Raw genomic sequence first — 27,406 nt, forward strand, 5'->3', positions numbered from 1 at the left:
TTTCTTTTAGTTGCGGTGTGTGAACTCTTAGTTGCGGCATGCGAACTCTTAGCTGTGGCGTGCGAACTCTTAGTTGCGGCGTGTGGGATCTAGTTCCCTGACCAGGGATCGAACCCGGGCCCCCTGCATTGGGAGTGAGGAGTCTTAGCCACTTGACCACCAGGGAAGTCCTGGAACTATTGCTTTAGATTGTCAGAGTTAGTGGGCTCAAATGGCTAGCTCCTAATCGTAAGTAATAAAAAAAAACCCTCCCCATTGGTCAAGCCAGGCTCCAAGGAAACAGTCAATCACTTAAGAAACATTTGCTGAGTGCCTTTTCCGGGCTTAAATTAATAAACTAGGCACTGGACACCCACTTACTTTGGGGGTAGGACGAAGAGTGGGATAGAATTTTTAAAAAGTCACATACAAATAGGCCAAAAGAGGGAGAAACCAGAGCGGGAAAAGGACGTTTTGGCTCTATGAAGGTAGAGTTCTTCAAAATTCATTCTAAAAACCATTGTTTCAAAATTATAATGGAATTATAACGTTGTGATAACACAAATGCAACATGGATTAACTCTACAATTCTTCACTGCCCCATGGCTGAGACCAGATCCACAGAATAGCTCCGAGAACACAATAGCCTGAGATCACAGGACAAGCTAACTTTGAGAAGGTATCCAAGAGTCAGAAAATTCTACTGCTTAAGAGAAGTTAACATTTAGTTTTATATTCAATTTTTGTTTTGTTCTGATTAGAATCCCTTCCAAGGGATCTCATCGTACATGTAAATTAAATTACTGTAATGACCAATGATTGCCTTAGGTACTATTTCTGAATTGTTTTAACTTAAAAACAAACAAAAAAGCAGAGCTATTATTTTTACCAAATATGTGTCCTTGAAATGTTTCTCTTAATTTTATAGCACTCCCTAAAAGTGTAATGATCTTGTAATTAAAGTAAAATCTTACTTATAAAGTATTTACCACTTTGAATCCTCGGGGAACAGTCACGTTTTCTGAATAGTCATCTTTCTAGAGATCTAAGGCTCACCTAGCCCCTTCATAACACATACAATGTGTACAGATACATCACCCACTTCTCTGTTATGGTGATTAAAAGATGACCACAGATTCTCTGCCACTGCTCCCATGGGGAGGTGGAGCCTATTTCCTTTCCCCTCGAGTCTGAGCTGGCCCTGTGACTCACTATGACTACAAGAATGCAGTGAAGTGATGATCAACTACTTCCAAGGCATTCACATGCTTGAAACACTCCCCCTTGGAGCCAGCTGTCATTCTGTGAGATGCCCAAGGCACAGGGAGAGGCCACTGGGAAGAAACCAAAGGTTGGCGTCTGTTTCCAGAAAGCACAGACCGCCAACCATGCGGGTGAGCCGTGGAAGATGCTCTAGCCCAGTAAAGCCTCCAGATGACCACAGGCCCAGCCAACAGGACACCCAGCAGAAGGAGCCAAGTCAACCCAAAGAACCATGGGAAGGGGACATGGTCACTGTCATAAGCTGCCAAGTGCCAGCAACACATAACCAGACTTCTGCCTACTAAACAGAGTACACTCAGAATTCAACGTTTCCTTCATAACTCAACATCACCAGTACATTGGTTCCTATAACACAATGATGATTTCAAATTTCCCTGAAGTGATAGGGGTCAAACCCAGACTGCGGCCCCAGAGTCCTCCTTTCTCTGGGGATTCAGTACCCACGTCACACTGTGGTCAGCTCATTTACCTGGTGAGGCCATTCTCTGCTTCTCTAACCTGCTCTCCTACTTGGCATTTAGAAACCAGTTAGGCTTGTTTGACAGAAATACTTGTAATGGTTGAGTCCACAAAGGGCTCTACGCTGAATCCAATGAATCTGAAGGGTAAAGCTATGAAGTCTGTGACCTCTATTTCCAGCTCTCCCGGGACCTTTTTACTGCGATATAGACTGAGTTCCAGATTTGGAGGGGGGAGTGGCTGAGTTTTGAGCCCACCCGACTCCCACGACACACCTCTCCTCATTTACCCAGCAACTGGCATCAGTCATGTCAATGATTTTCTCCTAGATGTAATTAAATACATACAAAAGATCCATGTCTCGGCTTTTGGCAAATTTAATAGTACTAACCTAAATAAAGGAAAACACATAATATGGTAGGCTACATGCCACTCAAAATAAAATTTAATATAAAAACTGTTATCAGTATAAACAACATTCTACTACAAGAATTTTAAATCTGAAAGATTGGCATTTGCTCCTTTTCAAAGCTATGCTACCTGAGACTGTAGATTACAAAACTCGTCAAAAGACTGCCCTTTGAAGTGAATCTATTACAACTCTTCAATGAGTATTTATGAAAATAATACATATCTGGTATAACATGAAACCACCTCACCAAGAAAAGAATCAGAAGTTGATGTAAGATGAAGCTATGTGTTAGCCATTTATATTTTGGCTCTGGTCCAGTAATTCTAGAAATGTAAATGTAGTTCATAGACAACAAAGGATAAAGTTTGCAAGGGACTAAGTGAAACAAGATTGTGAAATTTGTCCTGAATAACTGTTTCACTGTTCAATGCTCCTCTTCAGTATTTCTCTCCATGTTCAATTTAATATAAATGTGTTCTTCAGACCTACCAAACTCTCAAACGTACCATTTCAGCAATTGCAGAGATCTGGAGATTTCCCAACACAGTCTCTGGACCTCTTCCCTTTTCTCTCTATAATAGGGCCTGCATGGTCTCATCCTGTTTCATGGCTTTAATGCCATCATATGTGGAGGACTCCCATTTATACATCCTGTCAATCCTCTCTCCTAAACTTCAGGTCTCATGTATCCAACTACCTACTTGTCATCTCCAACTTGGATATTTAACAGGCATTTCAAACTTTACGTATCCAAAACTGAGCTGTGATATTTGCCCCAAAGCCATAAACCTGGTCTTCTCATCATCCTTTTCATTACTCAGACCAAAAATTTTGAAGTTATTCTTCATTTCTCTTTATCACAAATTCCACATCTGGTCCTTCAATGGATGTGCAGAATAACAGCCTCCAAAGATGTGCACGTCCTAATCCCCGGGATTTGTGAATATGTACTTTGCTTGACAAAAAGGGCTGCAGATGTGATTAAGTTAAGGACCTCGGGGATAGGGAGATTATCCTGGAGGGTCCAAGCTAATCATAAGAATCTGAAACTCAGAGAGCCGTTCTCAGCTATAGTCAGAGGGAGATATGACCATGGAGGAAGGGTCAGGGAGATGCAACGTGTTGGCTTTGAGAATGGAGGGAGGGGCCGTGAGCCGTGATGTGTGTGACCTCTAGAAGCTGGGATTCTCTCCTACTGGGTCTAGAAAGCAGCACAGCCCTGCCGACCCCTTGATTTTAACCCAGTGAGATCCTGTGATGGACTTCTAACCGAAGCACTGTAAGATAATAAATTACCACTAAATTTGTGGTAATTTGTTACAGGAGCAATAGTAAACTAATACATCTGATCATGTCAGCTCTACCTTCAAAATACATCAAGAACCCCATACGTTTTACTGTGAACAGCTGGTCTGAGCCACCATCCTCTCCCCTGGATTACTGCAGTAGCCTCCTGACTGGTCTTCGTTCCACCCTTAGTCTCTTGGAGTCAAAGTGATCCTGTTAAAGTCAGCTCACGTCTCCTCTGCTCAAAAATTTCTAATGGCTTCCCATTTCATCTTACTCCAAGGAAAAGCCACAATCCTTAATAGGATCTACAAGTCCCGTGGGACCTACAGCCATCACCTGTCTGCCCTCGTTTCCACCGGCTCCCTCCCTTGGTCACTCTTCTCTACCCATGTGGCCCCTCACTATTCCTCAAACACACGGCACATGCCTGCCTCAGGGACTTCACGCCTGCTCTTCTCTCCTTCTGAAATGTCCTTTCCTCAGATATCCAAATGGCCAGTTCCCTTACTTCCCAAAGATCTTCATCAAATGTCAACTCTGTGAGGGCTTCCCTACCACCTGGCTGCCCTGTCTGAACTTCTACCCACACCCCCGCACCCCAAACCCACTTCCTAGCTTCTTAACCTGCATTATTTTACCTCTTTATTTTGTTTATTGTTGGTGTCCTCCACCAGATTGCAAGCACCCTGAGTCAGGGATGTGTCTATTTTGCTCCCCACACCTACAGCAGAGCTGACACATAGAAAGCATTCAATAAATATCTGTCGAATGAATGAGTGAATGACGTTATTAGCACGTCAGAGATACTGTTGTTTGACTTTCCAGGTTGCCCTCGATTCAGTCAGTGACCAAGTCCTTCAAAATTCGGGATTCTGTTCCTTCCATCTCCCTCGTCTTTCATCCCCAGATGCCCGTGACCACCTACCTTTCTCCTCAGTCTCTCCACCGCAATCTCTCTTGCACAGATTTGCACTTTCATTATTTCACTCTCCTCAAAGTTCCAGTTAGCTTGCTACTGCTGAATGAACAGAGTTGAAACACTTCTGTCAGGAACTCACTATGTTTCTGGATTTCGGTTACTTTTCTGTCCCCTTTCATTAGTGATATAGAATAGACCCCTGCTGTTTTTAAAGCATATGGCCTGAAATTTTGGTGAATCACCACAACCATCAACTGAAATATTTGTGCAAGCTCTTGAGTTTTCCCTTGAACCACATACCTAAACCACAGATTAGCTCCTTTTGCAACATTTATTAAGGCTGTTTCTTTCTTGGTGACTTGAGAAGAGGGATTGTGTGGAAAATCACAGAGCTGCACTGAGATTCACATAACAGCGTTGTCACGCTTGCTCCAGCAGACACCTGATCTTTCGGGCCACTTGTAAATAACCAGTATGAGGAGGCAACATCCCTAAGTATTAGGGAACTACTGAACTATCTGTACTACTTACTGTCTTTCCCCCATATTTTCAGTCTCTCTACCTGAACCATTATTGAGCTATACCTTCTTTGGCAATTTCCAGAGTCTGAACCCAAATATATGGGTACTCGGTTAGCAATTAAAGGCTGCGTAGATAACCAATCACTTTATGTTCTTTGGGGGTTTTATGCTTTTAAGAGTAACATCTGATTGTATTTTACTACAGGTATTATTCTTAATCTAATTAGGAATTGAGTTTTCTCTATTCTCTATTCTCAAGTTTTCTCATCTTCAATGCCTATATTTTCATGGCTTCCATTTTCTTATTCAACCAATACCTGAGTGCCTACTAAGTACCTGCCCTGTGAACATGGGGGTGACACATGTGAACAGGCAGGGCTGGGTACTGTCCTCATGGGGCATATAGTCTAGCTGAGGATGAAGGTGAGGTGTGAAACAAAGACTCTTAATCTTATAGTCAAGTAAGTAAAAGAAGGAAAAATGGCAGGTATAGAATAGGAAAAATAAAAAGACCCTGGGACAGGTAAGTTCATAGATGAGACAAGGGCCACATCACAATAGACTTGATATGCTATGATAAAGAGACTGTGTTTTATTTTAAGTGCCATGGGTCTAACTCACCGAGTCTTGATCAAAATTTTTATTTTTTTACTCTTTTTGCTTTTCTTTACAATTTTCCAAAATCTAATGTATTACTCAATTTTCTAAATATTATCTATAATTTTTCTAACACCTACCTTCAATTTTCTTAAAGTTATTACTGAGATCAAGTTCTCAAAGAGTTGGTGACAGTTGAATGTAAATGGCAGAATAGAACAGATAGTGGGGTTATGAGCAAGCTTACCAAATAGGGCAGTAAGAGAAACCAATGAACCATTTTCATGTGAAAAATTATAAGAATTATTAAAAACTAAGTAACATTTCTTGACTTTGAGTGTTTATAATTATTTTCACTTAGGTCTGGGAAAATAGGTCTCTTCTATGATCTAAGTCACAGCCAATCCTTTTTCATCTCCATTGTTTAGGGAAAGGGTTCTTTCCCTAAACACACCCAGACTTTGCCTTTTAAAAAATTATTCTTTTAATATGACTCCCAAATTTGTTTTGACACTATTTACCAATGCATTTTTCTTGAAGAATCTGTGCTAATTTTTATTGAAAGTTTTAAAGTAGTTTAATATCTATTTAATGTCTCTTCATATTCTGCAGAACAGGAAATTATTTATTATTCAAATGTTTGCAAACAGGATCAAATAGACAATCAGTAATGTCTTAAAAATCCTAGAACCTAAGGATGAATCTTCTGTAATACTAATATCAAAAAGTTATACTTTTGTCAGTTATATTTAAAAACTAAGATATTCCCTAGTGTTGCAGATTTCTGAATCTCCCAGGAAAAACACAACCTTAATAAAGTAAACCCTGATCTCCATTATGAGAGTACAAATGCTGAAAAAATAAAGGCATTAATTCTGTCCTTTTACAGGCGCAGGTCAGCAAAAGGAGACATCTGCCTACGTGGAACCTTTGGAATGAAGCTGTAACACTAACACAAACACTCACCACACGTACTCAACACATTTACTCAGGTTTTCACTTTGTGTCCTCTAGCTCTAGGTTTATGATAGACTTCCTTAGGTCAAGATCCGTTTCGGAGCCATCCTTGCGAAGTCTACAATATATAGGGCTTTGCACAGATTATGTGATCAATAAATATTATCTGAAATAATAAATGATATACTTGTGAACCACGATTATAATGTTTAGAAGAAAGAAGGTTAATGAGGCATTACGAGTGAATAATAACTCTTCAGGACAAAGGGCCATTATTTTTTTTGGAGAATGGGATCATTAGTCCCATATTCCATGCCAATTCTATTCAAAGTGCTTGTTTGCGGCAAGATAAGGAGCTTAAACCAGAATGTGAATTAACTCACTGCTCCCTTCACTGAAGAAGTCTTGCTGTTAAACTGAAATAAACAGTATGATTAGTGCCATAGTCTATTTACATGCTGGTACCAGCTCCCAATCTCACTGCAAACCAGTAACAGTTTGTGGACGGGCACTGGTCTGCAGACCACACTTTGAAAAGAAAGGTTCTATACAACCACTGAAGTTGGACTAGTACTAATGATAACAATAATAATGATGAGAATTCTACCAATTAGCCTTTACAGAGTGCTTACTGGGTGCCAGATGCTATAAGTACTTAAGCACTTTATATGGATTACTTCATTTAAACTCTTAAGGACCCCATGAGGGTTTACTTTATTATTTCCATTTTTTCAGATGAGGGAATTTAAGCCTTCAGGAGCTTAGTTAATTTATTCAGCTTTGAGATGCTCATCTGTGGTGCTGCAGGTGCTGAAGTCCTGCAGTCTGAGCTCAGCTTCGCCCCAGGTACGTGTACAGTGTGCACTTAACGACATCGTACCACACTGCTTCCTGACTGCGCTGAAGAACGTGGGCTCCCACTGCAACACTGTGGGGTGAAGAAATACTTGATATTATGGGAGATGTCAGGCAGGGTGGTCTGCAAAAAATACCGTAAAACAAATAATGTGCAGTTCTTTTACGGGAAGAAAAACATAGTTGTAATCACCCACGTGAAGTTACAGTCAAATACCTAATATATAAACTTTATTTCCTAGGCGTGTTATATTTTAATTGAAACAATGGACTTAACGTTACTGGGATTTTTAGAAGATTACCCCTTTGCTTTCCTTTGTTTTAATTGGCTCAGAGCTCCCAAAAAGCACATCCTACTGGTTTCTAGTATCTACTTAAAACCTTTCTTGAACAAGGTAAGGTAAATATTCAGAACTTATTTTAAAAACCTTATTTCTAGACTCCTAAAGTTGACTTTGTCTTGATTTTAAGTAAGTAAATCAAATTAATCAGCTACTTAAAAATACTCAAATGAAAAATGATTCCCTTTTAACTCAATATTGGCTCATACCAAATATAGCTTGAATAACCAATCCTGCACAATTAATTTGTTAAAGAATCCTACATTCTGCTGGTAGTCTGCATCTACAGAAAGACTTCCCAAGCTCAAGCAATGCTTATGTATCATAATAACATATTACTCCCCACATATAAGTTTGTAAATCAAGGGTTTGGTTAGACTCTCAAATGGCTGGGTCACTCAGTGCTTTTCAATATTATTTTGGTGATTTTTTTAACTGAATAATATTCTAAAAACTAACATTTGAGTAAAAGCAGAGTTAATGAAGTATGCTAAAATATTAATTTGGCTCATGTATGCCGTCGAGTTAGCTATCTGAGCAAATGGGTGGGAGCCAATCACAGCTGAAATCTAAAGAATAGGTTACTGCTGGCCTCCCCGGGGAAGTCAGCGTATTTATTGGAGCTCCACCGCACACGAAGCCAACTTTGACCCATTTTTTTTAAAGACAGTATTTGCTTGAGGCATTATCATATCTCCTGGAGTTACATTTAGCTCTAAACAGAGATCATGAAAAAACCACCAGTCAGGAAGTTTTGTTCTTTGCGAACAAAGCAATGGGTAGCCATTTTGCATCACCTTTAACAAAGCAATAATAAACTGATAAACTGTGTTGTGTGCTCTGGGGCAGGTGGAGGGAAGCACTGGGCTGGCCAGAAAGTTCGTTCTGGGTTTCCCATAGGTGCTATGGAAAAACTCGAACGCACTTTCTGGCCAGCCCAGTGTAATCATTTCAGGGAATGCTGGTACATGAGCCCTCTAACAGCAGGCATTCTGTTTTATTAATCTTTCCAGATTTTCAGCTTACTTTTCTGGTCCCTCCTCTTTAGTCTCCTTGTGTTCTTCCACCGCACCCTGCTCCTCATACAAGGTATCTGTGTACCCCAGAGTTCTGTCCTTGACCCTCTTCTCGTTCCACACCATCTCCCTGGGGAATCTCATCACATTTTAACTTCAATTACTGAATGCTTCATCCAAATTTCTATCTTCATCCCAGGCGTCTTTCTACAGTTCCAGACACACATGTCCAACTACCGCTTATGGGACACCCCAACTCAGATGACAGGCAATTGCAGTGTTAACATTCGGAACTGAGCTCATCATCTGCCCCATTCCTTACACTCCTGAAAAAGAAAAAGATGTCTTTCCTTCTTTCCTGTTCCAGATTCAACAATTGACAGAACAATCCCCCCTCAGCGGGGAGACAGCCCTGGCTTCTCCCTCACCTTCACCCCCTCCCCAACACCAACTCCGCCTCTCTCAGCCGTCCCTCCTCCTGATTCCCACCAACACCGCCTTAGTTATGTTAACATTTTTTCACGGGATTACTGCAAAATCTCCAATTTTGTTTTTTTCTGCATGTACTTTTGGCTCTCCATCAATGTCATTCACAGGCTGCCAGTGATCTCCTTCAAATGCATAACTGATCATGTCACTGACTCAAGTACTTTTTATTGCCTTCAAGATAAAACCTCACTCCCAGGTTCTTTCTGATTTAGCCTGCATTTGCCTCTCCAGCCTCACTTCCTTCCACTCCCTTCTAATAAGTTGTCTCTGCTCCAGCCACAATGAACTTTTGTCTAGAGTTGGCCTCCCATGCCTCCCTGCCTTTGCTCAAGCTCCTCCTCTGCCTAGGAAGCCCTCCTGCCCCCACATACAATCCATCTGGTCATTTCCTAGTCCCTTTATGAACAGCGACTCCGGAACCGAGGAAGCACCTAACACACTATGGATGCTCAAAATAAATGTTTGCTGTATGCTGGAATCAATAACAGCCCTCTACATTTAATAAATTCTTTGCAATATACAAGGTATTTTCATTCATATCTATAATCACATTTACTTTATTTCTATTCTCACAGCTTGACTATTAGACAACCATTGCAGGTTTTATTATCCCCAGTTATCAATGAGGAAATAATAGCTCCTGACTTTCCCAAGGTGGCAGACCTAGAAATTAATGCAATCATCCCTGACTAAAGGCTTGTCCTCTTTCTATTATTATTCTACTTAAATTATCAGGTACATGCCGAAAACCCACTATGAGCTAAAAGGAATACAGAAGAAGCCTAGGTCATGGACTTAGCTCTAAAATGTTTAAACTAATCAGAGGCCAAGACCCATACACAAAAAATGAAAGAAAACTCTACACGAAAGTAGAGTGTGTGTGTGTGTGTGTGTGTGTGTGTATATATATATAAAACAGTCAACAAAGACCTATTGTATAGCACAAGGAACTATACTCAATATTTTGTAATACCGGTAAGGGAAAGAATCTGAAAAAAAAAAAAAAATATATATATATGGCTGAGTCACTGTGCTGTATACCTGAAACTAACATGAAACTAACACGATATTGTAAATTAACTATACTTCAATTAAAAAATAATATTCTAAGAAAAAAAAGAAAGTATAGTATAGGGATAAGTGCCAAAGCGCCCCCAGTAGGAAAGAGAAATGCATTCAGTGGGCAGTCCCCTAACCTGGAAGACTTCCCAGATGGGAACTGTGGGTGTGGGTGCCATGGCTCTGTAGCCCGATTATACTACGAATGATTGAAAGAGCTAAGAGATGGGCATTTCTTGAGTCCAACAATTTGAGTGCAGACCATGACAGGTCTGGAGAACAGAAAGGAAACAGCAAAAATGGAAATATAATTGTTTTCTGCCTTTGACTGAACTCCTTATGAGTTTCAGAAAGTAACAGAGAAAGAGGAAAAAGTATTCTCACTTTGGCAAAATAACAAACAAAAATCCAAAAACAAAAATGAAAAACTTCCTCTGACTTAAGATAGTAAGTTTACTAAATGGAAATAACACATTCATTTGCTTTGTTTTCTTTCCTTCTTTCTTCTTTTTTAAATCATCCTACTCGGATTAAACAATGTTAACTTCCTACTGGAGTTACTTTTACTTTGAATTCTGATGTGGACAAGAGATTTAAATAAGAAAAACAAAGGCTACTCTTACTGGCTACCTTGCTATTCCCTGTGACAGTGCTTTGGCTTGCTACATTTAGTTGAGCATCAATCAGCAGAGTAAATAATAATGTAACTATTCTATCCAGTGATGAGCTTGGAAACTTTTTTAAAAATCAGGACTTCATTGTTTTTAACTTGACCACCAGTAACACCCTGAAAATGACAGTGAAAAGAAACAGAAAACAAAGTAGTAGAAAATCCCCAAAGGGACAACCAATACCTTTACCATTCATCTCTACTCCTAGGACATTAGCAACCTTCTGACCTCAGGATATTTCCTCCAATAATAAAGCGCATCCTTTACCTAGAGCGATTTCTCTAAAGCTCTTCTCACTCATTCAACAGACATTTAACAAGTACATTGTACTAGGGCTGGAGGAAGAGAAACTGAATGTTGTCCCTGCCTTAGACATCTTTGCACCTTCCCCTCCTCCCACTCCCCCCACCACCACCAGTCATTTCTTCCATTGGTACACTATCCCCTAAAATCCAATGTTGCTTTTCAGTTGCCAAAGTCACCTGTTACCTAAAATATTTCAGTGCAAGAGTTCCTCAATGTCAAGTTCATAACTACTGATAAAATCATTCATCTATAATACAAAGTATTCACCAATGCATAGCTCCATTTTTCCAACCTTAAAAATCTGCATGCAACTACTAAACTCCTGAGTCCTTGTTACTCTGGCACGAAGATCTACAATGTTGCTTCTTATTTTTAAATACAAATGCCTAATCCTTTACTATATGGGAAATTTTAACCCTACTTCTTTTTTTTTTTCCTGCTAATAAAAGCCAAGTTTTCATCACTATCTTATCACATTGACTAAGATATTACTAATGAGCACCATTATGTTTGTTTCTTGGATGAAAAGACCAATTCATGATTTTGCTAATGATGTGAAAACTAGAGTTTGAAAAGACTGTACTACCAAAGTACTGTTGATCTTAGATGCTTTCTGTCTAAAAATCCATCCCCTGTCTCTACGTAACAGGAACAGGTATTTAAGGTACCATGAAGTGTTTACTTTCCAACCTCAATTTATTACTTTAATATTTTAGCTTATGAATTACGGATTCTGTATATACCACACTGCTTGTCGATATCCACACATAAACCTTCTTGCTGTGACAATTAATCTGAAAATGTCCCCATATAGTCTGGGAGGGGAAAGCCTAATTTGGTGGAATATAATAAATGTCCCTTTTCATCACAGGATATATGCTTCTCAGGTTCAATTAACCTCTGAATGATTCTAAGAGAAAAGTAATTCTCCTTGATGTTCCTTGTCTACAGAGTGGAAATCTCTCTAGCGGCAAAGAATGAGTAATCACTTACATGGCCGCAAAAGGCCTCTTTTCATTTCCCTCAAGTACTGTCTAGAGCAGCAGGAGGAATTGATGGAGGGGCCATAATCTCCAGCATGAGTACTAAATCAATCATGCCATTTTCCTCCCACCTGCACTTTCAATCTCGTCCTTTTCCTTCTCTCTTCTCCATTTTCCCCTCCTCCTTACAATCGTTTTTCTTAACCTACAGCACTCTCCCCGTGGTTTGAATTTTTACAACCTACCAGATAAAATCCCTGGTGACCCTCAAAGCTTCCTTACCTGCATCAATGTTTTAAAAACAAATATTAGGAAAGACTACGGTGTGGGATCACGTTACACTTGTTTCACATACCTATAAAGTTTTGGTACAGAACGTGTGGGCTGATGCCACAACTCAATCGAACACCGGGAGGGCTGAAACAAACACACACACACACACACAAAAACTAACTCAACCGGAAAGATCCGACTCGGGCCACCGCCTGAAATGTGACACTTGGGATGACAGTGCAATGCGGAGTGAAGTAATTCTCCCGGGTTTCAGGATACAAGGGACACACTCGGCCCACTGCTGACGACAGAAGAGGCTCTCATCTGCTCCATGCTTCCCGCAAATGTGACACGAGTGACCCAACTCTTCCCTCCCAAGGCGGGGTCGGGGCCCAAGCCCCCAAACCCCACCCCCGCGGCCGGGGCCCCCTGCTTGGAGGGCTGGTGTGCACAGGTTCGCTCCCCGCGCCGAGACGCGGCTCCGGGAAGAGCGGGGGGAGGCCGCCTCCTCCGGAGCGTTTTACGAGTCGGGGCGGGGTCGTCCCGGGCCAACGGGCGGGCAGGGGGCCCTAAGCGGCCGCAACAGGTGCGCCCGGGCCGCCCACCCACCCCTCCCGCCGCCGGGCCCGACCTTTACCTGCAGCGGCGGCTCCCGAGTCCGGGGAGGGAGGCTCAGGCCCGGCCGCCCTTCCCCGCGGGGGCAGGCCGAGCTCGCCGGATGCACGGACCGACGGACCGACGGACGCCTAGGGTCGCCGACGGAGGGCCAGCAGGCCCCCAGCCGAAGGCCCGGGCACCGGCCCCGCCGGGGGCGCGAAGGCCGCCAGGGAGGGCGCGACCGCCCGATCAGGCCTCAGGGGCAGAGAGTCTTCAGCCGGCGACCCCGCCGCCACCCTCGCTCAGTGCTCCGGCGACGCGCGGGTCCTCGCGGCCGCCTGCGTTGCCTCGCGGCTTTTGGTCCCTCCCACTCGCCGTCCTTCTTGCCCCTCCTCCCCCGCCCTCCGGGTTGTCAGGGCAACCGGAGAGACGCCGGCCCTGGAGGAGAGGCTTTAGGAGGGGCGGTGGCGGCGGCGGCGGCGGCGGCGGCGGCGGCGGCTCGGGGGGCTCGGCCCGTGGGGCCCCAGGAGCAGCTGACCATGGAGCCCCAGAGTAAGAGGGCCGGGACCAGGGCCGGGGCGGGCGGCCGGGCCTGTCCGGAACGGGTGTGGGCGCCCTGCGCGCGGCTCCGCAGGCTTTTAATGCTTTTGACATGGAAATACGGTCTCCTTCTCGAGCTTTCTTCTCTTGGAGAGACAAGAAGGGGGCTAAGTCCTGCCAAGTGTGTCCGCCGGGAGCCGGAGGGCCGGGTGAGCTCGGTAGTGTGGGCAGGAGGATGCAGCGCCGCCAGTGTGTTCCTGCCTGAAATGACCCCCAAGCAAATCCATTTCTTATTACTATTACTGTCATTGTTGTTGTTATTTTGTTTGGTAGTTTGATTCATTAACTGTAAATAGCCATTCTGCTTCTAAAATGTCAACAATTAAACATGCAACAAGGCTAGGTCTTGTATTTATTGGAAGAGATCCCGTCCTCTTCCCAGTGCTCGGAGATTTGAAGGAGAAAAAAATTTTTGAGCTTTGTCCAAGACTGTTAAATTCGTTGCTAGAGGTTCTACGAGGTAGGCTTGGACACAAACACAAAGTTACGATTTCTTTTTCTGTTTCCCACATTGTTTGACAAAAGGTGGGCAGTCTGGAGTTATCAGATCTAACACAAGCTTTAACTTACTGTGTTGATTGTTGTTGTTATTATTATTATTATTAACTACGACTACTACTACTCAAACCTCTCTAGAAGGACAGTGCTCCGTCCTTCTTTCCCAAGCTAATGTTTTATTACTCCTTTTGTTCTTAAAATAAGAACAGTGTTTTATATGGATGGACACCAGAAAGCCCTTGAACTTTTTTTTTTTTTAATTATTTATTTATTTATTTGTTTATGGCTGTGTTGGGTCTTCGTTTCTGTGCGAGGGCTTTCTCTAGTTGCGGCAAGCGGGGGCCACTCTTCATCGCGGTGCGCGGGCCTCTCACTCTCGCGGCCTCTCTGGTTGCGGAGGACAGGCTCCAGACACGCAGGCTCAGTAGTTGTGGCTCACGGGCCGAGTTGTTCCGAGTTGTTCCGCGGCATGTGGGATCTTCCCAGACCAGGGCTCGAACCCGTGTCCCCTGCATGGGCAGGCAGATTCTCAACCACTGCGCCACCAGGGAAGCCCCCTTGAACTTTTATAGAAGGATGCAGTTTGACTCTCAAAACCAAGTCATCTTTTCTTGCACAATTTCAGAAATGAAAGTACTCAGACCAAATCCATTCTCTGGGGTATATGCTGACATTATTAAAGTTTCCAAGAAGGTTTTTAAAAACTTTTGCCTTTCTTTTAACTCACTTGCTGAGGAGAAAACTTGCAAGTTGAGAGAGTTGTTTAAGTTGATTTTATACAGTATTCTGTCACTTGCACTTGTAACTCTCTGGATTCCACATTTTATCTAACCTATTGAAAGAAATTTACAACAATACTAAAATTTTTGTTTCATTTCAAACTGATGCCAAGGTGTGTATGTTTTCTCTTTAGAGAAGAAATAAATCGAAGTGAAATACATCTTTTAAAACAGTAACTTTATTTCTTCAGATTTGTTACTGTTTAAATGTGTAAACTATAACTTTCAAGTCCATCAGTGCTCAGACTGTTTATCCACTCACTTGTTCATGGTATTCGTTATGCTCCAAACACTGTCCTAGGGGTGGAGGATTGAACAATGAATAGGACCATGTTGGCTTTGGTTATCCCTGGAAAACTGAGCAGACACTTGCCCAAGAATTTCTGAAACCTCTCTGGGGTCTGAGATTGGGGAAAAAGAGATGGGCAGAAAGCTTCCGGTAGGAAGCAATAGTAGGCCTGCAGAATGACCCAGCAAAGAATGAGGGAAAGGGATTCCAGACAGAGGGAATCCCTTGGGTATAGGCCCTGAGACCTGAGAGAGCAGTGTGGGTTTGAGGCTCAGAGTTCAAAGATCAGTAAAGCTGTAACTGAGAGAAGCCAGAGGGGTGGAGGGGAGGAGAAAGAAAAGAGACAAGCCTGGAAAAGTGAATAGGAACCAGATCCCAGAAGCTCTGTAAAACTGTGAGAAATTTATTACTGCTATGAATTACACATTTATATCTCATCTCATTGGATTTTAAGGTGGAAAATATTTGTTAAGGAATCTATGCCTGGGACACAACTATAAATTTATTCTTTCTCACATACTCTCAAATGCTGTTATCAATTTAATTTTAGATAATTCAAACAATAACCATTTATGATAGGGAATTCTTTCACAGCCTAATAAACACCATTTCGGGTGTTAGTAAATATTTAAAAGGACAAGATTACATGATCTTTAAGGTCCCATTTAACTTGAAGATTCATACCGAACCAGATTTCACCTGAGACTCAAGTTGCTATTTTATTCTCTCAAAGGTATTGGAGAATGCCATGGCTATGATATTAACAAATATTACAGTTATAGGGTCACCATATATTGTTGTGCCAATGTTATCTGACATATTTTAAGCCTCGTGTGTACGTGGTACCTTTTGTTATTGAGGGGTTTCAAATAGCATTTTACAAGGGTAGTTGAGTATAGCATCAGTGACTTGATTAAAAGGAAGGCTCCTTCTTAATTGTTTTTAAGGATTAAACATATATCTAAGGACAACACCAAGGAACTACTAGGAATAACCCCCAAGTCAGACTTATCCATTCTGTTTCCACACACTCAGTTTTCTATTACTTTTAGCAATGACCTTTATTAACTGAGTCATTAAAATCCAATAAACTTAAACTCTTCAGATCCCACAGCTGGATCATACTCTGGCACTAGGCAGAGGGTGACAAGGGCTACCACTGTTTTACAGAATGATAATAAGTCAATGATCGAAGAAGTGACTCCTCGGGGAAAGGGCAAATTAAATAAGCTCACAACCTTGGGCTGTTCAGAATGGTTTTGGCTCTTGGCTTACACATTTACATCTTTTTTTTTTTCACATTTACATATTTAATTATTTTCTTCCTAAGCTAACAACACTATTGGAAAGCTAACCCATGTATGAAATAACATGGAAAATGTACATCAAATTTCTTTTTTTTTTTTTTAAGAAAATATTTAAGTTCAACAGTACTATCTCTTCCCTAAGTTTTAGTGAGTGACAATGCCAAGGGGTAGCTCTGGGGGTCTTTAACCCTCCCCCCCCATGATCTTCCCTAGTCCACCAAATCACCCTAAACAAACACATAATCTGAATTTTTAAATGTGTATATTTATCAATTGCAGCATCAAGATAACTCCCCAGCTCCCACTTACAACCATATTGCCCCCTGTCCCCTAAACTCTCCCTATATAAAATAATCTGGGCCTAGTTTAGGCCAGGCAGCAGTTTCTTGATACACACCTACCTTTTAAAAGAAATGCTAAATGGGATTCTAAGTTATTCCAATGACTAACAGACTGAGGCATATCCTTAAAGGAGTGAAGACTTCTTTCTCCAAACCAGTTTTCCCACTGGTCTTCCCCATATTTGAGTAGGATTTCACCACCTTCCCAGTTACTCCAGCTGGAAATCTGAGAGTCATCCTTAACTACTCTCTTTTACTCGCCACCCCTCCTACTCACCCCACCCACCAGAATGCATGTTTATTTTATTTTTTATATATCTTTATTGGAGTATAATTGCTTTACAATGTTGTGTTAGTTTCTGCTGTACAAAAAAGTGAATCAGCTATATGTATACATATATCCCCGTATCTCCTGCCTCTTGCGTCTCCCTCCCACCCTCCCTAGCCCACCCCTCTAGATGGTCGCAAAGCATCAAGCTGATCTCCCAGTGCTATGCTGCAGCTTCCCACTAGCCATCCTTTTTACATTTGGTAGTGTATATATGTCAATGCTACTCTCTCACTTCATTCCAGCTTCCCCTTCCCCCCTTGTGTCCTCAAGTCCATTCTCTATGTCTGCATCTTTATTCCTGCCCTGCCACTAGGTTCATCAGTACCGTTTTTTCAGATTCCATATATGTGCTAGGTCCATCCACCTTATTCCAAATAACTCAATTTATGGCTGAGTAATATTCCATTGTATATATGTGCCACATCCTCTTTATCCATTCCTCTGTCGATGAACACTTAGGTTGCTTCCATGTCCTGGCTATTGTAAATAGAGCTGCAATGAACACTGTGGTACATGACTCTTTTTGAATTATGGTTTTCTCAGGGTATATGCCCAGTAGTAGGATTGCTGGGTCGTATGGTAGTTCTATTTTTAGTTTTTTAAGGAACCGCCATACTGTTCTCCATAGTGGCTGTATCAATTTACATTCCCACCAACAGTGCAAGAGGGTTTCCTTTTCTCCACACCCTCTCCAGCATTTATTGTTTGTAGATTTTTTGACGATGGCCATTCTGACCGGTGTGAGGTGATACCTCACTGTGGTTTTGATTTGCATTTCTCTAATGATTAGTGATGTTGAGCATCTTTTCATGTGTTTGTTGGCAGTCTGTATGTCTACTTCGGAGAAATGAAATAGGAAGAATAGAAATAGGAAGACCTATTTAGGTCTTCTGCCCATTTTTGGATTGGGTTGTTTGTTTTTTTGATATTGAGCTGCATGAGCTGCTTGTAAATTTTGGAGATTAATCCTTTGTCAGTTGCTTCGTTTGCAAATATTTTCTCCCATTCTGAGGGTTGCTTTTTCATCTTGTTTATGGTTTTCTTTGCTGTGCAAAAGCTTTTAAGTTTCATTAGGTTCCATTTGTTTATTTTTTATTTTATTTCCATTACTCCAGGAGGTGGGTCAAAAAGGATATTGCTGTGATTTATGTCATAGAGTGTTCTGCCTATGTTTTCCTCTAAGAGTTTTATAGTGTCTGGCCTTACATTTAGGTCTTTTCTCCATTTTGAGTTTATTTTTGTGTATGGTGTTAGGAAGTGTTTATTTCACCTTCAGAATACACCCCAAATGTACATCTTTCTCTCCCTCCCTGCTGTAATCACTGATACTCCAAGCCATCATCTTGACTAAACCATGACAGGAGGCTCTGCTGATTTCTGCATGCCCTTTCCCCCAGCTGTGCTCACCTGAGAGACAGAGTAAGCTTTTCACAATACACAGGTCATATCAAAAAGCCCTCCAGAGTTCTTATCTAGCTGCTTCTTCAAACCACTGTGTACATGATCTTGGATACATTATGCCTCAGGCATATTGGTCTTTTAGTCCCTTAAACATCTCAAGGTCCTTTCAGGACTGCAGTTCTTTGCACAAGGTTCTCCCTCTGCCAGGGATACCCCTCCATCCTGCTCTGGCAGGTCTGATTCAGTGTCCTCTGGTTTCAGCTTAAATGTCACTCTTGTTGAGTAAGCTCTGACTCCCTAAAGAGGGTTGGGCCCCTCTCTATGTTATTCCTATCTCTGCTATGATCGCAATCTGTAATTCTTCTGTTAATTTTCAAAATCTGTTTTCTCCGCCGGGGTGTAGGGTGGTGGAAGAGGGCCCTGTCTGCCATTCTGTCTCCAGTGCTTAACATGGAATGAGCCCCAAACAAGCATTTATTGAATGGATGGCACTGCTGTTAACACCTGGGTGACTAATTTTATTTCCTTAAGAGCATTGCAGTGTGCTTAAAAAGAAAACCATTTTACTCTATAACAGAAAGGGCTGTGCTCCAGTGAAATTGAAGTACCTCTCGTGGAGTACACTTTGGGTAAAGTTCATTTAAATCAGGTGCTTATAAATGTTAGGTGAATTACAAGTATGGCATTCCTTTTTCTTCACTAGCTTAAAAGAGGTGTTTTAAGTATCTCATTCTATCCAGTAAAATTAAGGAAATAGGAAGGTAATCTTATTTGGGGTACTAAAGGACTGCCAGATCATAGACTCAACAAAATCTTTGTACTGCCGTGGAGTACTTGTTCATTAATTATCTGAGAGACTGGTAGGAATTTAAGAGTCATAAATTACTTAAGCCCAGGAGTGTTTTTAAAAGTCTGTGTAGGGGCTTCCCTGGTGGCGCAGTGGTTAAGAATCCGCCTGCCAATTCAGGAGACACGGGTGCGAGCCCTGGTCCGGGAAGATCCCATATGCCGCGGAGCAACTAAGCCCGTGAACCACAACTACTGAGCCTGCGCTCTAGAGCCTGTGAGCCACAACTACTGAACCCATGTGCCGCAACTACTGAAACCCACACGCCCTAGAGCCTGTGCTCCGCAACAAGAGAAGCCACCACAGTGAGAAGCCCACGCACTGCAACGAAGAGTAGCCCCCGCTGCCCGCAGCTAGGGAAAGCCCACATGCGGCAACAAAGACCCAACGCAGCCATAAATAAAAATAAATAAATAAATAAATAAAAATAAATCTATTAATAAAATGGTAAACTAATTTTAAAAAAAGTCTGTGTAACAATTTTTTGTCAAGTAGTCTTAGTCTCTAAAGAATATTAATCCTATCAATTAGGTTATAATTCAAAAGTTATTATTAAGAAATAAAGGCTTATATAAATCAAGTTTAAAACTTAAAAAAAATTCAAAGCAACACCTTTTAAATAGCTGTAGTTTAAAATCCCCATCAAAATACTAAAGTTCAGTGCAGTCCTGACCTTGGGATGCTCAGCCCACAGGGCGGGGCAAACCGACTTTATGGGTGCAGCTGTGTCTCACCAAAAGCTCAGCATTATCCCCAGACCAAGTCTATACCTGATAACTTGGATTTCACCTCCTCTTGACAGGAAAAGGAAGCACTACTATAGCCTGCTTGGTCTGGGGAATCTGCCCAGACACACCCAGGAACCGAACTAACCCAACCAGTTTACTGCAGGGGCTTTGTGCCTAAGCATCGCCCAAGAACGGCCTGAATGACTCATTAAGTACAGAAGGTGGTGCAAAGTCATTAACAAGCAAACAACTCACACCAGTGTTCTGTGCCTTTCCCTGCTCACAGCGCTGGGGCAAGCCAGGGGCAAAACTGGAGATGCTTATCCTTGGGACCCTGCAGAACTCTGGGGACATTTCTCTCCTGGGCGGCAGAAAGAAACGAGGAGGCATTCCTTGCTTTCAGATTCCTTTAGCTGTGACCCGCCCCCTTCCAGGTTGTCAGGGACCCTTCCTTGGCCTCACCTTCTTGGGAGGGTCCTCTCATTCTCATACTTTCCTGCCTGCTTGTTTCTGCCGGGAACCTACTCACTGCCCATCCATGTATCCATCCTTTAAAACATCTCTATAACGTTACCATCTCTTAAAAATGTTGCCTGTTTACCCTCCTCCAACCCAAATCAGAGTTAATTTCTCCCTCGTAGGCACTGTGTCTGCATTTTATTACTACTTTTATTATTCTAACACGTTGTAATTGATATATATCTATATGTTCAACCCTCCCATTAGAAGTTAACTTGAAATGGATTAAGGGCTTAAGTGTAAGACCTGAAACTATAAAGCTAGAAGAAAACATAGGGAAAGAGCTCCTTGACATAGATCTTGGCAATGGTTTCTTGGATATGACACTAAAAGCACAAGCAACAGAAGCAAAAATCAGCAAGTGATTAGTTTGACCACATCAAACTAATAAGCTTCTGTACAGAAAAAGAAACAATCAACAAAATGGAAAGGCAACCTAAGGCAAAGAAAATATTTGCAAACCATCCATCGGTGAGGGGCTGATATCCAAAATATATGAGGAACTCATACAACTTAATAACAGAAAAGCAAACAATCCATTTAAAAAATGGACAGAGGACCTGAATAGACATTTTTCCAAGGAAGATGTACAAATGATCAACACATGAAATGATGTTGAGTGCATGAAAATGTGCTCCACATCACTGATCCATCAGGGAAACGTGAATCGAAACCACAGTGAGATACCACCTCACACCTGTCAGAACGGCTGTTATCAAAAAGATAAGAGTTAAGTGTTGGCAAGGTTGTGGAGAAAAGGGAACCCTGGTCCACTGTCGGTGGGAATGTAAATTAGTACAGCCACTATAGAAAACAGTGAACAGTGTGGAGCTTTCTCAAAAAATTAAAGATAGAACTACCATATGATCCAGTAATTCCACTTCTGGGTATATATCTAAAGGAAATGAAATCAGGATCTTGAAGAGGTATCTGCCCTCCCACGTTCGTTGTAGCATAATTCACAAGAGCCAAGATACGGAAACAACTTAAGTGTCTGTCTGTGGATGAATGGTTAAAGATGTGATATATATGCATGATAGAATACTATTCAGCCATGAGAAAGAAGGAAGTCCTGCCATTTGCAACAACATGGATGGAACTTGAGGGCATTACACTAAGTAAAATATAAAATAAGTCAGAGAAAGACAAATACTGTATGATCTCACTTATATGTGGAAGCAAAACAAGCTGAACTCATATAAACAGAGTAGAGTGGTTACCAAGGGCTGGCGGGGTGGAGGAAATGGGGAGATATCGGTCAAAGAATACAAACTTCAGGTTAGAAGTGGAATAAATGCTGGGGATCTGATGTGTATGGTGACTATAGTTAACAATACTGTATTGTATGTTCAAAAGTTGCTGAGAGAATAGATCTTAAATGTTCTCATAACATGCAGACAAAATGTAATTATGTGAGGTGAGAGAGGTGTTGCTGGACCTACCATGGTAATTGTTTCACAGTTTATAAGTGTATCAAATTATCAGGTTGTAGATCTTAAACTTTCACAATATTATGTGTCTATTATATCTCAATAAAGCTGGGGGGAAAAGCTGTGAGGTCATCATTTTCTTTCCTGGAGCTCTCTAGAGTACTGGAAAGAAACTAACTAGCCCTGTTATACCAATTACTTTTACTAAAGAGTTCTAACACAGCAACTATTTGGTTATCCTGAGCCTTGCTTTATACAGGATTGGATTGTAGGTAGTTGGTTTATATTTTAAGTAACTTTTTTTGCCACTGTAAGCAATGGACTGCCAGGGTCCCTTTACCACTGGGGGTCATCAGTGTCTTTAAATCAAATCAGATTGAAGAAACAATTTTAGATAATCCAGTGCCAATTCAGAAGACAAGTCCTAAAGGTTCTGTTCTCTGGATCCCACTTTTGTATTAATATTTGTATCAATTAGGGTTTAATCAGAAAAGCAGAACTACTGTGAGTGATACAGGATAAGGGGTCTAGAACAGAGATTAGACTTTGTATAATTGTGGGAGCTGGTGAAGAAGTCAGTGCAAACTGTTGTCTCTGTGACTCACGCTGGGCCTGATGGTGCTCCAAGCTGGCGGGACCAGCAGTTGGGAAGGAAAGCTGGATATGAAGGTGGGAACAGATTGGAGCCTGCCAAGTCAAACTGGAACCTGCAAGGATAAACTGGAGCCCATGTCTGTCTCTCACCACCGGCAACATCAGTGATACGCATGACCTGCGAGAGAGCTGGCCCCCTTCCCTGAGGAGCCCTGCATGTGCCTGGCACAGTGCTCTGAGAACTTGAAGGAGGAGATCTGTCCACATTTCAGCTGCTGCTTCCCACCAACAAGGTGAGCAGCCGATGAACAACCACATGAGCCTGGTGCCCTGTACCGTCCTCTAGAGAGTAAAAAACAAAATGGGAAATGCTGTTTCACCCCCACTGCTAAAGCTCACCTGTGTGACCCAGAGCCGAACAGGGAAGGGAATTCTTCAGTGTAGCTAAATTGGCCCAGTACAAAACCACCAAACCCTTTAGCCCATTTATCAGATTGGGGAAGTTCCCTTCTAGTCCTAATTTGCCAAGGTATTATTTATTTATTTTTAATCATGAAGAAGTGTTGGATTTCATCAAATGCATTATTTCCTTTTTTTCTCTATTAGTGTGATTTACATTGATTGTTTTTCAAATGTCAAACTAACCTTGCATTAATGGGATAAACCCCATATGGTTATGGTGTTTTATGTGGTGAATAGAGTGCTGAATTTAATGTTCTATTTTTTAAAAGGATTTTTGAGCTGTATTCATATGAGGGATTGGCCTGTAACTTTACTTTTTGTGATTTCTTAGTCTAGTTTCAGTATCAGGGTTATCTTAATCTCAAAAAAATGAGCTTAATCTCAAAAATAGAGGCTGTATTCCCTCTATTTTTGTTCTCTTTCTGTCTTTATTCTCTTAAAAGGTTTTGTAATGTAATGTTGGTGTTATTTCTCCATTACATTGAAGAATATACTAGTGAAACCATCTGTAACTGGGGTTTTTCTTTGTGGGGAAAGTTTTTAATTGTGAACGCTATTTACTTACTAGATGTAGGGGTACATATACTTCTATTTCTTAGTTTTGGTAAGTTGTGTCTTTCAAAGACTGAGCTCTTTTAATATAAATTATCTAATTTATTGCCATAAGTTTGCTTATAATAAAGTCTTATCTTTGTAATAGTATCTATAGGATCCATAGTGAAAACCCTTTTAAAAAAAATTTATTTATTTAATTAATTTATTTTTGGCTGTGTTGGGTCTTCGTTGCTGTGCGCAGGCTTTCTCTAGTTGCGGCAAGCGGGGGCTACTCTTCGTTGCGGTTCGTGGGCTTCTCATTGCAGTGGCTTCTCTTGTTGCAGAGCACAGGCTCTAGGCACGTGGGCTTCAGTAGTTGCAGCACACAGGCTCAGTAGTTGTGGCTCACGGGCTCTAGAGCTCAGGCTCAGTAGTTGTGGCACATGGGCTTAGTTGCTCTGCGGCATGTGGGATCTTCCGGGACCAGGGATCGAACCTGAGTCCCCTGCATTGGCAGGAGGATTCTCAACCACTGCACCACCAGGGAAGCCCCCATAGTGATAACCCTTTTAATTCCTTATGTTATTCATTTGTGCTTTATCTCTCTTTTTCTTGTTCATTCTTGATAGAGATTTATATTAGTTGTCTATCACTGCATAACAAATTATCCAAAACTTAATGTCTTCAAACAACAAACATTTATTATGTGTGGTAGCCAGACTTCTAAGGTGGTCCCCATGATCTCCGTGTCCTGCTGTTACACCCTGTATAACCTCCTCCCTCTGAGTGTCGGTGGGCTCTATGACTTGCTTCTAACCAATAGAACATTGTGAAAGTGCTGGATTGTTACTTCTGTGTGTGTGTGTGTGTGTGTGTGTGTGTGTGTGTGTATGTGTGTGTATGCATGTATCTATGTGTATGTATAGACATATATACATTTAGATATATAGATGGGGAGGAGAGAGAGAGAGAAAGAGATAATACACACATAAATTAGACTTCATCTTGCTAGCATGCACTGGAGACACTCTCCTTGCTAGTTTGATGAAGTGAGCAGCCATGTTGAACATGTCCAACTGCAGGTGGCCTGTGGGACCTGAGGTTGGCATCCAGTCCACAGCCAGTGAAAAGCCTGGGTATTCAACCATACAGACACGGTGAAATGAATTCTCTCAGCAACTTGAATGAGCTTAAAGGTGGATTCTTCCCTGAATGCCTGCAGATAAGAATTTAGCCCAGCTGACACCCTGACTGCAGCCTTGTGAGACCCCGACAGAGACCCCACTTGAGCTGAACTCAAATTCTTGACTTGCAGAAAATGGGGGACAATAAACTTGTGTTTTCTTAAAATGTTCACATGTGGTAATTTGTTATGGAGCAATAAAAAACTAATGTATTATCTCATGTGGTTTCTGTGGGTCAGGATTTCAGGAATACATTAGCTGGGGGTTCTGTCTTGGATTGTAGTCAGTATGTTGGCCAGGGATGCAGCCTTCTGAAGGCTTGACTGAGACTGGAGGACCTGATTTCAAGATGGCGCACTCAACATGGATGGCAAGTTGGTGCTGGCTGATAGCAAGAGACCTAGTAACTGAACACGTTAACCACTCTATAGAGTTGCTGGAGTGTCCTCACAACATGGTACCTGATTTCACCCAGAGTAAATGATCTAAGAGAGAGCAAGGTAGAAGCTGTAGTGTCTTTTATAGTCTAGCCTAGGATACCATACTCTGTCATTTGCATTATTGTCTTAATAACAGGTCAACCCTCTTCAGTATGAGAGAGGACTACACAAGGGCACGAATAGCAGCAGGTGAGAATCATTGGGGGCCATCTTGGAGGCTGGATATCATAGAAATTATAAATTGTGTTATTCTTTTTAAAGGCTTTTATATTTTATGTTTATTTTCATATTTTTACATTTACATTTATATTTTATATTTATATTTTCTCCATTATGCATTGGTTTTCTATTTCATTGATTTCTGCTTATATCTTTATTTCCATCATTTAAATTTGCTGTTCCTTTTAAAAAGTTTTTTGATATAGATGCTTACATCATTGCTTTTAGCCTTCTTTTTCAAATAAATGTGTTTAAGGCTGTGAATTTCCCTCTGAGCCCCAATTTAGCTGAATTCCACAAGTTTTCTTTTTTTGTAAAGTTGTATAGAAGTATGACATATGTATAAGAAAGTACACAATATTAAATCTCCAGGTTGATGAATTATCACAAAGTAAACACACTCAGTTACTAGCACCCAGATCAAGAAATGGATTACCACTAGTTCTTTTAAAGTCTGAGTCTCATAGTATTGCAAACTGCTTTAAAGTTCATATCTGATCATTTCAACACCTGAATCACTTATGAGGTTTGTTTCTCTTTTCTGTTTTTGCTCTTAGTTTTCAGTCATTTCGTCATGTATCCTGGCATTCCTGGTAATTTTTGATTGAATGCTTGACATTCTTTTTGAAAAATCATAGAGGTTTTGGTAGACATTATCCATAGAGGATCTTATCTACTTTTGGTTGGCATTTAGGGTACAAATAAATCACTGTACTTTAGTTGAGGGCAGTCTATTTTCAGTTTGCCCTTATTCCTAGGATGTAGCCAGCCAGTTCAGGGATGTTAGCTGAAAACCTGGGGTCTTCACTAGTGCCCTTCCTTTTCAGCAGGACTTATATTTCAATTTTTGATCCCCAGCACCATGGTATTGCCAAAATCTCTGCTTGCCTATGGTCAGCAAACTCCTCAAGGAGGAGTTGCTGGGCTAATTTCTCTATGTACCCTTTTCTCTAGGATCTTGGCCCCTTAAGCCTTGGTTGTTTTGGCAGTCTTCAGCTCCAGTGTTTCTGTGTGGCTGTTGAAGCTCTACGATACCACTTTCTACTTGTCTTTCCCCAGCTGTGAATCAGCAGATTCCCCAAGGACCAATGTAAGGGAAATATATGGCCAACCTCAGTGCTCTTTTCTGCTCTCTGGGACCTTGGGCCCAAATCTTGTCTACATTTTTGGACCTTGATGCCTTCGTACAGCTGTTTTTTATATGTTATCCAGTTTTTGTGCTTTGTGGAATTATTAGTGTGATACCTGCTGGAAGCAGAAATTGGTAATTTAAATTTTAACAGAAGATCCTTAGACATTTAATTCAAAAGAATTAATCAGTTTTCAATATTTGTTTCATAGCCTTCTATTTTTCTAAGATCTGAAAACATATGTAAAAAATTTATTAATCCAGCAGCAATTCCTATCTTTTAATCATTCAATATGTAGTTCGCAAGTGAAAAAATGAATAAATTTAATACATAATGTCTGTGTCTTCCAGTTTGTGATCAAATAGCATAAGTCCTAGTTAATAAAGATAACTTGAAACTTCAGTAGATGATATTTTTTGTGCTAATTCCTTGAAGATTAAAAGAGACTTTTATAACTATTTTATGTACATTTCATAGAAAGCACTTTTGATGGTTAAAAAATTATATATATCAAAAATAAAGTAAGGCCAAAGATGACTAATGGGATGGTTTCTCTGGGGGAAAGTAGTCTCTGCTATTTTTAATATTTTATCTGTTAATTTCGTTTAGAATGTGTTCGGGATATTCCCTGAGTTGGCTAAATGTGTTACTTCAGCCTTTTTTTTTTTTTTTAATTGGAGTACAGTTGCTTTACAATGATGTGTTAGTTTTTGCTGTACAGCAAAGTGAATCAGCCACACATATACATATATCCCCTCTTCCTTG

At 41.2% G+C, this 27,406-nt stretch overlaps 2 protein-coding genes across 9 annotated transcripts in view; one reads left to right on the forward strand and one right to left on the reverse strand.

The window, feature by feature from the left end:
- The window catches only part of DHX32 (DEAH-box helicase 32 (putative)), a 54,999-nt gene extending 41,810 nt beyond the window's left edge, over window positions 1-13,189 (reverse strand). For 2 of the 3 annotated variants that reach the window (XM_082406621.1, XM_082406619.1), the window contains exon 1: window positions 13,049-13,189. The gene's annotated coding sequence lies outside the window, so the exon portion shown is untranslated. Of the gene's footprint in view, window positions 1-4,349; window positions 4,443-13,048 lie in introns of all 3 variants that reach the window. The other variant, XM_082406620.1, reaches the window with a different exon arrangement.
- FANK1 (fibronectin type III and ankyrin repeat domains 1) overlaps window positions 13,130-27,406 on the forward strand; it is a gene marked incomplete at its 5' end in the record, with an annotated part of 127,596 nt that continues 113,319 nt past the window's right edge. For 5 of the 6 annotated variants that reach the window (XM_082406625.1, XM_082406626.1, XM_082406627.1 and 2 more), the window contains 2 exons: window positions 13,130-13,560; window positions 25,429-25,481. In XM_082406625.1, the coding sequence (XP_082262751.1) occupies window positions 13,130-13,560; window positions 25,429-25,481 (484 nt within the window). The remainder of the gene's footprint in view (window positions 13,561-25,428; window positions 25,482-27,406) is intronic. The other variant, XM_082406630.1, reaches the window with a different exon arrangement.

This window comes from Balaenoptera borealis (assembly GCF_965194805.1).
Source record: "Balaenoptera borealis genome assembly, chromosome: 10".
NCBI lineage: Eukaryota > Metazoa > Chordata > Mammalia > Artiodactyla > Balaenopteridae > Balaenoptera > Balaenoptera borealis.